The sequence below is a fragment of the Corythoichthys intestinalis genome, chromosome 1 (genome assembly GCF_030265065.1).
Source record: "Corythoichthys intestinalis isolate RoL2023-P3 chromosome 1, ASM3026506v1, whole genome shotgun sequence".
Taxonomy (NCBI): domain Eukaryota; kingdom Metazoa; phylum Chordata; class Actinopteri; order Syngnathiformes; family Syngnathidae; genus Corythoichthys; species Corythoichthys intestinalis.
This window is the reverse complement of record NC_080395.1, coordinates 61,279,431-61,297,780: the sequence shown is the minus strand read 5'-3', so window position 1 is coordinate 61,297,780 and position 18,350 is coordinate 61,279,431. Positions and strand designations below refer to the sequence as shown.

The following is an 18,350-nucleotide window of genomic DNA, read 5'->3' as shown; positions in this document are numbered from 1 at the left end:
CCACTGGCAGAGCAGTGACTTGCTATGCTATATTACTTTTTTTAAAAAACATTTTTAAATTCAAACTCACTTGCATAAAAACTTCTGCAAAACAGTCAGTTGCACATACACATGCACGGTTATATTATCATCAAAAAGTACATTAAAAAAAAACCTATATACAGTTTAACATGGAAAAATAATGCTATTCTACATTACTGCAGCAACACAGCAGCAAGCTGTGACACTTGACGCTCCCTCCCCTCTCAGGAGAGAGGTATTTCCTCTTCTATTTGTCCAATCAATGAGTGCGCTTTTCGTCCATGTGATGCTACTCGGAAAGCTTGGTAGGCGCAGTGCGAATGCTGAACTTTTTCAACATCTCATTTGCAAGTTTTGCTGCGAGGTAGCTCTCCAACCGGACCTGGTCCTCTTGGTCTAGTGTGAAAGCGCCCGTAAAGACAGCTACGACAGGCTCAGACTCCCCAGAACTCTGCTGAGGATGAGCGATAGAAATGTATTGATTTTTTTCGAAAGTGAAAGCAAACCAGAGCACACAGAGAAAACCCTCACAAGCGTGGTGAGAACTTGCCAACTCCACAAGGAAGAAATTTCATTCAAGAAACATACAACTGTGAGACCAACGTGGAAACCGCCAGGTCTCTGTGCTACTTAATTTATGCATTTTTTTTTTAAACACTTCATTTTGAAAAAAGATATTTGACCTTTAAGTATGCGGTTTTCTTTTATTTTGGCTTGAATTAAATTATTAAAGCCCTTTTACATCTTCATTTTTGGAAAACAATTACGAAGCATAGTGTGTTTATAGTAGTTGAGAGGGTATGCATTAGTTGGATCAAGCCCTCCAATATAAAGTTTCTATGTGTGAAAGAAGAGGCATGTCAGCTTCTTGCACATTCTCGGGTCGCACCAGTTCACCTGTGTCTTTAAAGAGAAAATTTGCAACTTGTCGATCCCGGTGGAAAGAAACATCAATTTTTTATAATTAAAAACAAACCAATAATTCATTTTCCTGAAGTGTAATAGTGGAGAAAAACATAAATAAAAGCCTGTATTTGCAGTATGTAGCAATCCCATATGGGGGCAGACATTTTTATCACTACCAGTAATAATTTAGTAAAACAAATGCGAGTATCCTAAATTACCAACCTGTCCTCGTTGTCATTAATACCCATTATCACATCACATGGATATCTTCATGAGCTTTTAATCGTTGGCGGGCACTTTCTATAGAAGGAAATTTAAAAAACAAAACAAACAAACAAACAAACAAAAACTTTAGGGTGTTACTGGAGGCCATAGCCATGTATAATTCTGGTATTATTCATGTTTTAACTTTGAAAATTCTTTTGACATTAGTTTATAAATCAATTTATTCACAAAAGACATATAATCAATATAAAAATACAATAATGACTATCGTAATAAAAATAACATAATAGTAATTGAGATCTGGCATCCAAACATCTGGACATCATATTTTGGGTCATGTAGACGACCCGTGCATAAGTAATGTTAAGTGGTATAGAAAATGGAAGGATGTATTTTTTTTATTTTTTCGGAACAAGGTCATGTAGATTTGTTTTTTCATAGGTGTATCATTTCATGTTTCACGTGTGTGTGGTTATATGGGATTTATTTTCTTGTGACAGTGGGGGGAGGGGGTTGCAGCGCTGTCACTTGGGGTATCATTTCATTTCACAATGATATTGGGAGTTGAAGACAGCCTCAAAACAACCAGCCGTCGACAACAAAACCCCACCCAATTCGGAGAGTTATTCCATTGGTTCGTGCGTATGTAGATCAGATCGCTCAAAATTAGGCTCCTCTCATTGGTCGACAGTGACGACAATCATAACCCAGTGCCCCCGCCCACCTAGCGGATCAAGTTTGAATGAACTGCAACAGCCTTGCTCTGGAGGTGCCAGGAGCATTTGCGGTAATAATTTAAAGTGTGTATCAAAAGGCGCGTTGAACCAGGATGGAAATGAAGAAGAGAATTCACCTAGAACTGCGGAACCGTACTCCGTCAGACGTAAGTTATCACGCGTACCATCGCTTTCCCTTGTCACCGGACGGTAAACGCTTTCGTGTGCCTTCTTGGCATGGTGGAGAGAAAGATACAAAGTTTGTCAAGTCTTAGGAGGATGCGGACGTCTTACTGCGTTGTTGCGAACATGTGAAAAGTGACAGGTGCTGCAGGCGCCTCAACTCCATCACCGGTGTGGTCGTAGCGGACTATTTTGCCATGTGTGGTCGTGTAAATACACAAGGCAAGCGGCGCGAGAAGCCATATTAATAACTTTGATCTGCGAAGACGCTCGTATTTGTTCGAAGTCCTTGTTAATATTGACCCGATGCATTGGCAATGCCGATTACAAGAGTAATATTAAATGGTCCATGTCTTAAAAGCTATGTGACTACTCAACTTAACGTCAAAAGCCTCCTAGTGCCGCTGTCCAGCTCCACCCAGAACCCAGAGTTCAGCGCAGCTCTACACTTTTACAGTAGTATTGCAATGGTGAGGCATACTGTAATAGAGCACTACTATGCAAAACCTAAGTACTCGCCTCCACCTTGTGGCAAAATACGGCGACAATCTCTTTAAATTTGCACCGCTGGTATTAGTTGGGGACTTTGCAGATGTCGTGCCAAATTGAATGCGTCGTCGCCATCCACTGAGCTCACCGGAATACCGGCGCGTGGTTGTTTGTCGAAGTAGGACAAACGCCGCCATTTTACCGCCATACAAGGTCCTTCTTAGAAATACCGGAACGCCGCGTTTATTCGACAATAACAACGAGCGATTTGTAATACCTGTTTATAAATCGTAACCTATGAGTGTCCATCGATCCTATCTGCGTTTGTTTGTCGTACTAAACAGCAAGGAAAAATGTTCGGCTGGCGGCGGCGTAATCCGCTTTAGTTGCCCCTCCTACTCACGAATGACCCTGCGGAGTGCGGACTAGGCTCTTTGGCTCCGATTTGTTCGTACAAGCGTGTCTCTGCGTCGTTTACAGGGATGTAGCTCGACACAACAAATGAAGTAACCCACTTTTCTCCACGAAGAGCAAATGCATAATTAACTTAGAAAATGACTGAATTCAACACGAGAAAAAAAAACTGCGTCGGAAGGGTTGCTGTCAGCGGAATAATCCATTGTACATTTTGCAGGGCTATGTTCTGGTTCTTGATGCTGATTGGTTAACATCGAAGGCCTAAGCACTCACGTGAATATCCATCCGCTGAAATCTCCTAACTGCTCTCTATTTTGTGAGAGTAGAACGACAGAGAGGGGTGGGAGAAGTATAAGTACTTTCTTTGGAAATAGGTAATATTTGGTGCATTCATTTATATCAAAAGTCTCCACCTCTGTTGCGGGCCACACTGTAATTATGCCATCATGACTGTGAACCCATATACTGGATGCATGTAAGACCCATATTATACACAACAAATTGAAACATATGGCGGACAACACTCAGGTGACTTGAAGTTCCGCTCTGAGACCCCCAATTTGGCTTGCCTGGTACACCAGACTACTGCTGTTCCAGCTATTGAGTCTGGCCACCATTCACGCGGATACAATTTCCAGGGCGGAGCAAGCCACAGCAAACAGACAGCGGAGTGGACCAATCAGCGACGGGCAGACGTGACGTTAGTAAAATGGCGAGGGCAGGACGAAGGACTTGCGCGCGGAAGTAAACATACGAAGAGAGCGGAGTTTATTCAACATGGCTAGCGCGAGACAGATTGTTGTCAATGACTCGTGTCGATGTGTTTTTGGTCATTTAAAACTGATTTTACCGTGGATTGGAACACATTCTCGGCTCTCCCGTTCACCATCTGTGTTGTTGAAGAGACGACTTCCGACGCGCAAGAGTGACGTTGCTCGTGAAGAACACGTCACGCAAATAAACTAATCTGATTTGTTGATTGATTTTGTACCTGCTCGAAAGGCCGTTAATGGGATGGTTCCCAAACTATTTCTCTCAGTGTTTGAAAAATATAGGGAGAATAGTCTGGCAGAGCCAGGCAACAATTTGGCCAAATTTCAAAATTGTCCTGTATGCATGTGTGATACATAATTGGAAAGCTTAAAATCTCTATTTTCTGGGGGAAGAAAAATTTTGAACAGGAGGGCATTTAAAAAAAAAAAAATTAAACAGCAAAACCCCAACTGGACATGAGAGCACGCGGGGGCATAATTAAAGACGCCATGACTTTACCAAGATATTATCGCGAACTTACCATGTTTTCATCCCCAACTCCATGTAGCTCGTATCATCGAGTGTCAAGACACATATGTGAATGGCCACAGCCGGATTTTAGGGGGATTTTATGGGTGAAACATGGTAATATAACAATGATTGGGATGCAGAAATCGCAGACATCAAAGAGTAGTCCAGATGTTCTTTTTCATATATTTACCCTTTTAAACGTCCCCCGCCCCCAGTTTTTCTTTGTTTGGCTCAATTATTTATCATCTAACATATCAGGGAAAATGCGACAGTAACCAAAAAAAAAAAAAAAAAAAAACGAAAAAATATGCGAGTGAATAAATTTTTAAAGTCGTTTTTTTTATTTATTACGAATTATTAAACATCAATTAATGATTCTAAGCTAAAAATGACAGACATTTTGAATAATAAATATAATTGTTTTTATGGCTGGGTTGAAACAAAAGCGGTTGCGTGACATCTGTAAACGGGGGTTTCCAGGGTAAAACGGACAAATTAAAAATAGTTCGGGGGCATAATGTGCCATGAATACTTGACAGGACAATGTAAAACCACGTTCTACCTACTGTATGTTAAAATCGTGTGGCTTCTTAGTAAAAGAATACAGGTACTAGACTGGCCTGATTGGAGTCCTGACTCCTATCCTCCTGATTCCTGTCCTTTCTCCCAATGAAAAATGCATTGTGCATTATAAAGTGTAAAATACGACAACGGAGACCCCAGACTTAAACAGCTGAAGCTGTACTTCTAGCAAAAATGGAAAAGAATTCCACCTACAAAGCTTCAACAACTAGTGTCTTTAGTCCACAAATATTAATTGAATGTTGTTAAAAGAAGAGGCGATGTTACACAGTGGTAAATATGACACTGTCCCAGCTATTTTGTAACATGTTGCAGCAATCACATTCTAAGTTATACTTTATTGTTTTTAGCAAATACTAATGATATATTTTGACGTTAAATATCTTGTCCCAAATATTAATTGAATTTTGTTAAAAGAAGAGGCGATGTGACACAGTGGTGAATATGACACTGCTCCAGCTATATTGGAACATGTTGCAGCAATAAAATTCTAAGTTATACTTAATTGTTTTTAGCAAATACTAATGATATATTTTAACATCAAATATCTTGTCCTAGTAGTGTATTCAATTATTGTTATTATTATTTAATTACGTTTAACACAATGTCCCAGCTTCATTATTGAATTGGGGTTACGCTCATGCGACTGGCTTAAGCCTTCGGGCGTCTGCTTCAGTAGTTCGTGTCCAAAAAGTCGGGACCAAATTTTCTATAGTGTGTTTCTGTGGCAGCAGATATTGTATGTGATCGACGGATTAATTTTATATTACGACAGGGACAGGGACTTTACCAACAATATTGTACTTGTGGCTAGAGCTTTAGCTACCATCCCCCGAAAAATGTATGAAAACATACACCGCTGGCCAAAAGTATTGGCACCCCTGCAATTCTGTCAGATAATGTTCAATTTCTCCCAGAAAATGATTGCAATTACAAATGCTTTGGTAGTAATATCTTCATTTAGTTTGCTTGCAATGAAAAAACACAAAAGAGAATGGAAAAAAATAAACCATTATCATTTTACACAAAAATGGGCCAGACAAAAGTATTGGCACCCTTTAAAAAAATCATGTTATGCTTCTCTAATTTGTGTAATAAACAGCACCTGTTACTTACCTGTGGCACATAACAGGTGATGGCAACAACTAAATCACACTTCCAGCCAGTTAAAATGGATTAAAGTTGACTCAACTTTTGTCCTGTGTCCTTGTGTGTACCACATTGAACATGGAAAAAAGAAAGAAGACCAAATAACTGTCAGACGACTTGAGAAGCAAAATTGTGACAAGGCATGGGCAATCTCAAGGCTACAAGTCCATCTCCAAAGACTTGAATGTTCCTGTGTTTAACGTGCGCCGTGTCATCAATAAGTGTAAAGCCCATGGTACTATGCCTAAACTCCCTAGATTTGGACAGAAAAGAAAAATTGACGAGAGATTTCAATAAAATATTGTGCTGATGGCAGATGAAGAACCTCGACTAACATCCAAACAAGTTCAAGCTATCCTGCAGTCTGAGAGTACAACAGTGTCAACCCGTACTGTCCGTTGGCATCTGAATGAAAAGGGACTCTATGGTAGGATACCCAGGAAGACCCCACATCTGACCCAGAGACATAAAAAAGCCAGGTTATAGTTTTCCAAAACTTAGCTGAGAAAGCCAAGCATGTTTTGGAAGAATGTTCTCGGGTCGGATGAGACAAAAGTAGAGCTTATTGGGAAAAGGAATCGACATGGAGTTTATAGGAAAAGAAACGGGGCCTTCAAAGAAAAGAACACGGTCCCCACAAACATGGCGGAGGTTCCTTGATGTTTTGGGGTTGCTTTTCTGCCTCTGGCACTAGACTGCTTGACCGTGTGCATGGTATTATGATGTCCAAAGACTACCAACAAATTTTGCAGCATAATGTAGGACCCAGTGTGAGAAAGCTGGGTCTCCCTCAGAGGTCATGGGTCTTCCAGCAGGACAATGACCCAAAACACACTTCAAAAAACACTAGAAAATGGTTGAAGAGAAAGCACTGGAGACTTCTAAAGTGGCCAGCAATGAGTCCAGACCTGAATCCCATAGAACACCTGTGGAGAGATCTGAAAATGGCAGTTTGGAGAAGGCACCCTTTAAATCTCATAGACCTGAAGCTGTTAGCCAAAGAAGAATGGTCTAAAATTCCAGCAGAGCATTGTAAGAAGCTCCTTGATAGATACCGGAAGCGGTTGTTCGCAGTTATTTTGACTAATGGTTGGTTTAATAATTAAAGGTTGAGGGTGCCGATACTTTTGTCCGGCCCATTTTTGGAGTATTATGTAAAATGATGATTATTTAATTTTTTTTTCCATTTTCTTTTGTGTGTTTTTTCATTGCAAGCAAAATAAATGAAGATATTACTACCAAAGCATTTGTAACTTCAATCCTTTTCTGGGAGAAATTCAGCATTATCTGACACAATTGTAGGGGTACCAATACTTTTGGCCAGCAGTGTAGGTAAAATGTTTACTTTCTTTGATAAAAGCTCAGTTTCAGTGGGTATTGGGTGATCTATTGCTAAGTTGTTGTGGCATCGCCAAGCCATCAGGCAATTGATTAGACTGGTATGCCAATCTTTTGCCTCGTGAAGTGGTATACCTGTTTGGTCCAATATGTATGCCAATCATTCACCCACAAAATAGTGTCAGAAAACGAGTCGTTTTGCAAAGAGCGCTGTCAACACAGCAATAAAGGTGCGTCAATTTAAAACCTTGAGGTTCTGGGAACATTCTTGGGGCAGTTTACACGAAAACGTTGCCATACCATCCCACAACGGCTGCATTTCTGATTGGCCTCATGCTCTCGCGGCAATGATGAAAACAGAAAGCAAAAATGTAACCGTTTGATTCCGACTCCAAAGTGGAACGTTTCAGTTGCAGAGCTTGCTGCGTTCATGTAGGGTCATTCTGATAGCGGTGTCGTGTGCATGCAAACCTGTAGTGGGTCGTTTCCTGATGATTCGGTTGGAGTGTCACTATCTAAACGAGACCTTAGTTGTACACAGAAACTGGATGATGAAAAACCACTTTACCTTGGGTTAAAAAAAGTATATGTGGCCTTTTTACATAACTTGGAGTAGTGCCCTCCCCCAAACATTTGTGAGAAGGATTCTGCTTAAGCCTAAAATATTCTTTACTTGAATTATTATTTGTGTTTTGCAAATGATAACGAGACTTGAATGTGTTTACTCTGTAGGTCAAAGAACTTTTTCTTGACAGCTGTCGTTCCAATGATGGCAAGATCGAAGGTCTGACGGATGAATTTGAGGAGCTGGAATACCTGAGCATAGTGGGAGTTGGACTGACCACGATCGCCCACTTGCCAAAACTAAAAAAACTGAAGAAGGTTGTTTCTTGTTAGATTTTTTTTTTTTAATTAAAAAAAAAAGCCCACATATTTAAATCTGTGTATATTTCTGATTATTTGAATCATGTACAGCTTGAACTCAGCGATAATAAGATCTCAGGGGGCTTGGAAGTGCTGGCAGAGAAATGTCCCAACCTCAGACACCTCAACCTAAGTGACAACAGGATTAAAGACCTCAGGACCATTGAACCATTGGTGAGTAAATCATACTTTAGTTGCCTTGTACAGTGTAGAAGTGGACCATAGTGTATAGACGTGCAAATTGCCTACTGCTGCACGTTGAAGATATTTGGAAGTGCTTCAGACCATGCCGCCACGCAATTATGGATCAGCTTTCGAAAAACTTTGAACTTGCCTTTTACTGTACCTAAGACTCTCGATACAGACAGTTGTAAAAAAGGACAATCATTTTACCAATAGTAACTTAAATAGGGAAGTTGCTGATTAATTGATATCTGCCTTTGAAAAGGACACTCCTTATCACGTATACAACCATCTACTGTACTAGGTGAATATAGACGTAATAAACCATGTTACGAAATATGTCATTTAAAAAAAAAAATGAAGTCCATACATGTTACACATGAAGATCTATGATTTGTTGTCACACAAGGAAACTTTTTTACAATCTGTGATAACACCACTATTAACATGTTAGACCTAATAAATCTGTTTGTTTCGCTGGTATTTAACAACAAAACAAATGCCCAAAACAACATTCACTTACTGCAATAAAGAAATCTAAGAACTCTGAAGATCTGTTACTACAGTCAACTGAACAGCAAAAAAAAGGAGATTACAACTTCATGATTGTCAAACAAACGGCTTCACGCACCACACAATTTTCATTAAGTTGGATGTTGCCCTGCAGACAAAAGTGAAAGTCTGTCCAGGTTTAAAAGTGTATCCCAAGTTGTAAAATACACTTAATGTGAGGTATTAGTATGTTTTTTTTTTTTTTTTTTTTTTTTTTTTTTTGTAAACATAATCCATATGGATTTTGAGAATGTATTCAATTATTTTTAGATCTCACTTTTTAAAGACCACTCTCACCCCCTGGACTGTTCGAGCTGTGATGCCACGCCAGTAGCACATTACTGCTGCCAGGTGGCTGTCACATTGCTTTTCATTGTGGTAGTCGTTTCTCTATAGAGGTATTTCGATAGTTGTCTTTCGAAAATCTTTTTTCTTTTTTCGTTAGTGGATGCAGTATGTCACTGCATATCTTTGCATGGTCTCTAATTCACACTAAAGCACTACTATATAAATTATATGAACGATTTAATTAATCTGAGTGAAAAATATCTTAAAAGATGTCTCATTTTGCATAACTTACCACTTTGTTTTCCGCAAATGAAGACTGTTGTAACTAGAGATGTCCCGATCCGATATTTGGATCAGATCGGACGCCGATATGGGCAAAAAAATGCGCATCGGTATCGGATCGGCCGACAAGGAAAAATTCCAATCCAGACTTCCGATCCAGTTTTTTTTTTTTCGAAAGTCTGCTCCGGGTTTTCCAGCGCATCGATTTCCATAATCCATTCCAGTTTTTGCTTTGGTTTCCCTAAAATCCAGTCCGCATTTTACGGCACACCTTCAACATACTACATTACCGTCTCCCAATTTACCGAGAGACTTTATCGGTAAAAATTTCAGCTGTGTGGGATCATTTCACCTTAAAGGATGACAAAGACAAAGAGGCAGAGTGCAACATATGCCACAAAGTCAAGCGTGGTGGTAAAGCTGTAAGAAGTTTTAATACAACCTCCCTAATCAAGCATTTAGCGACATACCACCACAAACAATATAAGGAGTATGTTAAGAAAACCGAAGACAAAAAGAAAGGTCCTACGCAACTAACACTGGCAGAAACTTTTGCTATGCGTGACAAACTGGCACTCGACAGTCCCAAAGCCCAGGGAATAACAAGAGACATTGCAAGAATTCATTGCAAGAAGAAGAATCAAGAATTCATTCCGGATGACGAGCCATTATCTCTCGTGAGTAAAGACGCGCCATCCAACACACTATGCTGCATTCCAGAGAAGTGGGAAGTCGAATTTATCCCACTCGGATGGTACCAGTTCCGATCTCAAAGCGATACAAGCAAATGTAAACAACAAAGATGGCTGATCGTGACGAGGTGTTTTTGATTTTGGCCATCCAAAGACATTTTGACCTCCAGCGAACCTGCCTTCTTATAAGCGATCACATAGTAGAGGAAAAACAACGGCTGCGTTATAGCCCACACTGTAAACTGCCTTTTTTCAGTTACATCCTTTGCTGGTTGTCAATATAAAAACATAGCACAACAAAGATAATTCACTGTATGAGGAAAAAAATACATGGCGTCTCAAATAAACTTGATTTACTTCATTATTGTGTTATCATTCGTGTTCTTGAGTGCCATTTTGTCCAGTGACGTCAGATTGAAACAACTTGGAAGTCGGGGTAGTTATTTTTTCTCTGACTTAGCGACTTGGACCTCCCAGTTTGAGTGGTGTTCCAATGATATTTTCCTAGTCGGAGGTCAGAAAAGTCCGACATCCCACTTTTCTGGAACGCAGCATTAGAACCACGGTACAACATGCCCAGACGTCATTACATCCTTGAGCGATTCTGCCGTGGAAGATTCGAGAAGGATTCACAAACATCCAAATTCCGATTATTGAAATATGTCAAGTAAAGCGAAACTAATGCACAGCGAGGTCTTCGGGACGCAATGAGAAACAGACTGCCTTGCGTCCCGAGAGTAAACATGCTTGTCTAATAGATATCATATGTATGTAGAACTAGATGCAAAATGACAGACTCGACAGCGTGAGCAACACATGCATTGAAAACTAGGTGCGTTAGTAAACAGCCGCCATCTTAAAGCAGGAGACTTCCCTTGTAGGCTGTGTAGTGAACCTTCCAAGCGAACCTAATTAACTTATCATCTAAAATACTCCTTAATCGGCAAAATCTTGACTTGAATCTATCTTCAAAACAGTTTTAAAACTTTCACATGTCAAAAGTAGACAGATGGGAAATTATGGAATAACGGGAGCAATTTTAACAACTTTAACAGTTGATTCGCAAAATTAAATTAATTGAATGTAGTTTAAAGCTGCTGATACAGAATGGGGACTTGAGTAGTTTATTTACTGTTTTAAAATGTTAACTTGAAACTGAAATAGTCGTTTATTTAAACCTGAGAGGCTTTTTATACAATTTTTGTAACTAATGCACGAAACATTAAAAGCATCTAATAGCTTGGGGGATTTGTGGGATTTTCCACTGACAGTTTACAATATTATTTGCACGTTTTACTGACTGACTATGCCATTTCTGTTTGTTATTTATAATCTTTTGTGTTTGTCACTGAATAAACAGGTCAGTTTCTTGTTATCAATCATCGTGTGTTATTCAAACTCACCTAATTCAGCTGGCTAGTTGTTATCAAAGTACTAAAACCCTTTTCAACATGAGTCTGACAACTAAGTAAGGAGACTAAATAACTTTAAACTTTAATACATGCTCAGATAGGCCGGTATCAGTATCGGCCAGTATTGGTATCGGATCGGAAGTGCAAAACAATATCGGTATCAGATCGGAAGTGCAAAAACCTGGATCGGGACATCCCTAGTTGTAACATCTGATTGGTATAATGGAGCCATGAGATGTGATTATTGTTGCGATGTCTTATTGGTGAAACTGGTAGAGCCACTGACTGCATCTCTGATAAAAAAAAATAAAGTCAAACCTAATATGTAGAATTAAAAGGAACAATGTAACGATTCGAGTGTAGCCCAAAGTAATGGAGTAAGAATAGCGTTTCTTCCCAAGTCAAAAAAGTAAAAAATAAGGCGTGATAAAACTACTCTTAGAAGTCCTGTACCTTTTTGTCAATAAGTTACTCAAGTACCGTATTTTTCGGACTATAAGTCGCAGTTTTTTTTTTCATAGTTTGGCTGGGAATGCGACTTATACTCAGGAGCGACTTATGTGTGAAATTATTAACACATAATGATATCATTTCACATGTTATTTTGGTGTTTTGGAGTGACACTGATGGTTTGGTAAACTTGTTAGCATGTTCTTTATGCTATAGTTATCTGAATAACTCTTAATATCTATGGCCACGTTCGCGTTCTGCCATTGGCAATGTGTGTTCAATTGTATGATTGACTTTTTTATATTGAAATGCATGCTTTTAGTTTGTGGCGCTCTCACGCCCACGTGGGGGCGCACTCGCACTTGTTTACGTGAAGAAGAGCGCTCACATGCCAGAAGAAGACTGACAGCTACGTAGCTCTGAGTGAGTGGGCGAGTTAGTGAGAGAGAAACACGGCTGCGAACTGACGTTCATTGTTTATGCTTGTAAAATATCTCTTCAGAGGCAACGCCTGTGTGTATCACCTTTTCTGTTGTTGTGTGTTTTCCACCCGCGATCGGACACTTAGAGCCAGTTGTGTGTTTGTTTGAACGGTGCGCTAATGCTAGCGAACGCATGCTAACCGTTTATGTCATGTCATTGCAGTAAAAGCACCTAATTATCATTTATTTATGTCGATGCGAACCTGTTTGGTATCGAGGATGAAATTGAGTCACCAAATTATACGGACGTCCAGAATCGTCATTTGGGAGTTTAGCCCGCTGAATAGCCAGGACCGAGCCGTAGCGTCCTGGTGAGGACAGTATATTCACATTTCGTTGTTCATGCACTGTACACTTATTCAGCATGTTGTTCTCTATTGTATTTTTATATTAAATTGCCTTTCAAGATGACATGTCTGTTCTATGTGTTGGATTTTATCAAGTAAAAATGTGACTTATACTCTGGTGCGACTTATATTTTTTTTGTCTTCGTTGGGCATTTTATGGCTGGTGCGACTTATACACAGGTGCGACTTGTAGTCCGAAAATACGGTACATGTAACACGTTACTGCACACCTATGGTTAGAGCAGAGAGGAATCAACTGTGAACAGCAAATGTGGACACAGAAACCATAATACCAAACCACTTGCAGGAAGGAAATAATACATTATCGCACTGTTGTTAACACATTTTACTGGTTAATGCCACTCTCTTTTCCAAAGTCTATGCTTGTGCCTGTATAAGAAATGACCCTAATCTGGTATAAAATGCCCCTTCGCACAGATTCGCATTGGCCTTGATTTGAGTGGTGGAGCCGTTGTTATAAAGTTGACTGAAGTGCCACAATGCACACATATTTTTGGGAATAGAATAAAGATAACTAAAAATGGTCTTGGCTGTTTCATTTTAGGGACTGGGCCTTTAAATGTCCAACCTTTGGTGTACAACTCCCCCAAAAAATCCACTATACTGTGTATCCAATGTATACAAAGTTGTAAAATAATATATTGTTCTCATGAGAATTATCCTTCTGACAGAAAGACATTTCAACACTGAAAAGCCTTGAGCTGTTCTCGTGTGAGGTGACGAACCTGAGCGAGTACCGAGAGGGTGTTTTTAAGCTACTCCCACAGCTGATCTATCTGGACGGATATGACAAAGATGATAGAGATTCCGATTCGGACCATGAGCTTTACTCAGAAGACTGGGGACATGGCAATGAAAATGACGATGGTATGACTGTAACACATCCTTTTCATTTACATTACAAAGATTATATGGTTAGATACATGTCTATTTAGCTAAAAGCCCTTGTTTTTCCCTGATGTAGACGTAGAGGATTATGATGATGATGATGATGATGCACCTTCAGGGGAGGAAGAAGAGGATGAGGGCGATGACGATGAAGAGGAGAATGAAGAGGGGGGCCTCAGTGGAGAAGTATGTCTTAGATTGTTATTGAAAATTGGTAACACTTTACAATAAGGGTCCCTTAATTAACATTAGTTAATGCATTTCAAGACAATAACTAATGTATAAGTAGCATTACAATAATTCATATAATTGCTTATCTAACATTTATTAATATATTAATTAACATGAGTTAATGCATTAGTTAATGCATAACTAGACAGTAATTAATAGTTTGGTAATTAATTTTTTTTTTTTTATTATAGGCCTAGTAGTTCTTCGTTAAGGGACACATGTGCTACACTTTACAATAAGGGTCCAAAAAGCATTCAGTAATGGTTAATAAAGGTTGGGGGGAGGGGGGGGTGTTAAGCATTTATAGTTTCTTAGTTAAGGGACACATGTGCTACCCTTTACAATATGGGTCCAAAAAGCATTCAGTAATGATTAATAAAGGTTAAAAGGGGGGAATTTAAGCATTTATAATCTCTTAGTTCAGGGATATGTAAATAAATAATATCATACTTAAGTTTAGCTTATAAATACCTGTAGTTACTAATGTATACTGGCAGTGGTACTAGTAAGTGATTATGTTATTTTAAAATGAGAAATATTGCATTGTGAGTTCTTGGGTACTGCTAACCTAACCTTAAGTATGGTATTATTTCATGTGAATGTACCTCATAAGTATTACTTAATCTTAATTAACCATTACTGAATGCTTTTTGGACCCTTATTGTAAAGTGTAGCACATGTGTCCCTTAAAGAGCATATGACACGAGAAAAAAAGTCTTAAATGGCATTATTATGTGAATTAGAATCATATTTTGAGACGATTCGACTATATACAACAATTTAGAAAAGCACAGATGACGAGAAATTAGTCTTTTAATCTGTCGGTTAGCCACGCCTACCATTATAGGGCTTTAGCTTCCCCAACAGGTGGATGACGTCAGCGGTAGACTGGGCTCATCGGTTTTACTATTCAGCCCATTGAGGGGGAATTATTCAGAACGAGGAAAACGCGACGAAGAGAGCCGCAAAATGTCATTGTTTCAGTCTCTCTACTCCAATATTTTTACAGGATATTCTTTTTATCCAAGTATTTTTCCCCAATAGCTATATAAATGGCTTGAGAAGGACCAGTCAGCCCGTCGAGGGGGATCTATTCACAACAAGGAAAACGCGACGAAGAGAGCGGCAAAATGTCATTGTTTCTGTCTCTTTACTTCAATATTTTTACAGGATATTCTTTTTATCCAAGTATTTTCCCCAATTGCTAAATAAATGGCATGTTCATGACAAATAACAGTATTGTGCTGAATGGAATATGAAATAATAAAAATGCATTTATTCAAGACGACATGGCAAAATTACTCCATAATGGTAAAAAATGTCGACTTCACCTTTACTGTCGCACCTCCCGAACGATATTTTATGACACCTAAATCGGACATATGTCATTTCCCTTCCCCGGCTTCGGAGAATGTAAACAAACCAGAAGCCGTGACAGCTAGCCGACATGCTAACCCAAACCGAGTGATGTTTCAAAGTCTTCGAAGTGGAAAATCACACATAACTATCCTGGATTATTTGACATGACGACCCGGTTGTCAGTTGTTTTAGTGGATCGGCAAACCGCCTGGCGGAGAGCAATTTACAGTTCGTTCCCCGGAGGAGGGTGGCTGGATTTGTTGTGCAGCTAACGTGGTGCTGCTAATGACCATTAGGATAGCTTTTTACATGCCTATCAATGATCAAACGTAAGTAGTAGTAGTAGTAGTGTTTACTTTGTAATCGCTGTATTCGTTTTTGACATAATACAAAACAAGATGTTTACTCACTTCCTCATAAGTCCAATGGTCCCACAGTAAATATCCACGGTGAATGGGAACCTTTTGAAACTCCAAAACGGCGCATACGCCTCTCCCTCATACAGAATGATTTTTCTGCAGCCGTTTGGCTGGCGTGATGCGAAAAATAAACGTATTAATCCGCAAAATCAGCTGAATCCTTCGTCCTCATACACAACAGTACACTGTAGCGTGAAGAGGACGTCTTCTACCGTACACGTCACAGCGCCCTCCTCCTCAATGCAAGACCGAAGCCGGAAGTCACTCATTTTCATGGCGCGGGATTCAAAAAACTAAATAAAAATAGCGATCGCTTCCACACACATCCAAGCGGCCCATATCATTCAGGGGCATAAAATACCGCGTGTATTATGAAATAAACATGCTTTTTCGTGTCACAGGCACTTTAACTAAGAAATTATAAATGCTAAGTTAACTAACCCTATATAGGCCCATATATATTTTTAATTTTACCAAACCATTAGTTACTGTCTGGTTATGCATTAACTAATGCATTCGCTAATGCATTAACTCATGTTAATTAATATATTAATAAATGTTAGACAAGCAATTATATTAATTATTGTAATGTTACTTAAACATTAGTTATTGTCTAAAAATGCATTAACTAATGTTAATTAAGGGACTCTTATTGTAAAGTGTTACCTGAAAATTTAACTATATTGAAAATTTCCTTTCGAATGCCAATTTAAAAATATGTTTTGGGAACTCCTAACATATAAATGATCATTATGTTTTGTCTTTGCTGTTTTTCCCTATGCATGCTACAGTACAATTTGGAATGATACGTCATAGAATTTCTGAATTTTTTTGTTTGACATTAACCACAGTCTTGTTTTGAACATTTTGCATAGAAAATGAGTTTTGGTCATTTTGAAATAAAGCCGCAACTTCATAAACAGGAGGAAGATGAGGAGGACTTGAATGACAAAGAAGTAGATGACGATGAAGAGGAGGAGGAAGAGGAGGAGGATGGTGAGAAGGATTGGTTGACAAATACAAATCTGAATTACTTTTTTGAATGAATGCGAAAAATTGCATTGCTTTTTCTGGGATCCTAACAATTTAAATGTTCCAATAGAGCAAGAGCGGGGTCAAAAGAGAAAACGGGAACTGAATGAAGAAGGAGAAGACGACGATGACGATTGAGGGGGATTTTGAGGCTTTGCGTGAACTGTTTGAAGTTATATTTCACAAACTCTTCCCAGTAACCAAGTGTGTTTCCCTGCATTAGGAGCGCTTTGGTCCTTTGCCCCTTTTGTCACAGGCTCTGCACCTTTGTGTACCTTAAAGCTCTTTACAGTCCACTTTTAACAACTTTGCAGATACACATTTTGTAAGCTAGGCAAGGAGAAATCTTTTAAGAGATATTTGGGGTGTTTTCTCACTCTTTGTATGAGACCAGTTTGTCAATACATGTGTATTTTAAGCCCCTCACTTTAAAAAATGTCGAGTTCTAAGTCTAAATCCAATAGTAGTTCAGATGTGTGAGCTGGGATCCAATAATTATTCTAAGAATTCTCCTTTCTTTTTCTTAGTTTTACACTGCATTTTATTTCCTCGGAAAAAAACAGTGTACTATGCTATCCTGATATGACCGTGCTGAAGACGACCCTGTTGTGGCATTGCAAACAATAGCAGAAGTCGACCCTTGATTAAGAAGCTCAACCATGTCAAATCCTAAGCTTTGCTAGTTTGGATATTACGAGTTCTTGTAAATATTGACCAAATCTATTTTTTGTATTCTCTTTGATGGCAGCAGACATTGAACATATAACTGATGTGAAACTATACATTGTAATAAAATATATATACACATATGTATTCTACTAAACCCGAGCAGAATGAGAAGTAGAAATCTCGAATCAGGCAAATCTCTTTTAAAAAATGATATAATTCACTATCAGAATTTGTCCCTTTTCTGTGACAGACTTCAGGCCATAACGGGAAATTTTCAGGGAGTACACAGAACTGTTAATAGCAGTTAGGGTATTTCAATTTTCCTTATACATGTTCAAACTGGACTGTCTAAATCCTCGTTCAAATTGTGTTTCTTTTCCTCTTTCAATTTAAAATAATAAAACGGGTTTATATATACTATACTTGGAAATGTGTGGTTTTTGCCGCATGATGAGTGGTTTCCTATCTACAAGCAAGCCCGTCAACATGAGGGAGCAACCGGGTATGTTGTCCCGGGCCTCAGGACCATAGGGGCGCCTGAATGACCCTTAATTTATTTTACTTTAAATTCACATATTTCTTTTTTATTTAAATGATTGTCTGATTAAATATTATGTTCCATTCGATATATACTTAAAAACCTTACCATATTAAATATTTCAAATATATATTTTTCCTTTTTTTGCACAACGCTCACCCATCTACCCCCTCTGTCTCAGCAGAGAATGGTTTGACCCCGCTTTGGCGCACTCAAGTGCTACGCATTTTCTTGGCTTTGCCAGTGACCGTAGCTGGAGGAGAGCGAGCCT

The 18,350-nt window shown here is 38.9% G+C and overlaps 1 protein-coding gene across 1 annotated transcript; it reads left to right on the top strand.

Moving 5' to 3' along the window:
- The first annotated feature begins 1,857 nt into the window (after nucleotides 1–1,857).
- Nucleotides 1,858–17,961, top strand: anp32a (acidic (leucine-rich) nuclear phosphoprotein 32 family, member A). Its single transcript, XM_057835349.1, has 7 exons — nucleotides 1,858–2,035; nucleotides 8,043–8,192; nucleotides 8,286–8,408; nucleotides 13,615–13,810; nucleotides 13,908–14,017; nucleotides 16,764–16,836; nucleotides 16,943–17,961. Exons 1-7 carry the CDS (start codon nucleotides 1,982–1,984, stop codon nucleotides 17,008–17,010), a joined length of 774 nt encoding a protein of 257 aa, XP_057691332.1. The 5' UTR covers nucleotides 1,858–1,981; the 3' UTR covers nucleotides 17,011–17,961.
- Nucleotides 17,962–18,350: the final 389 nt, after the last annotated feature.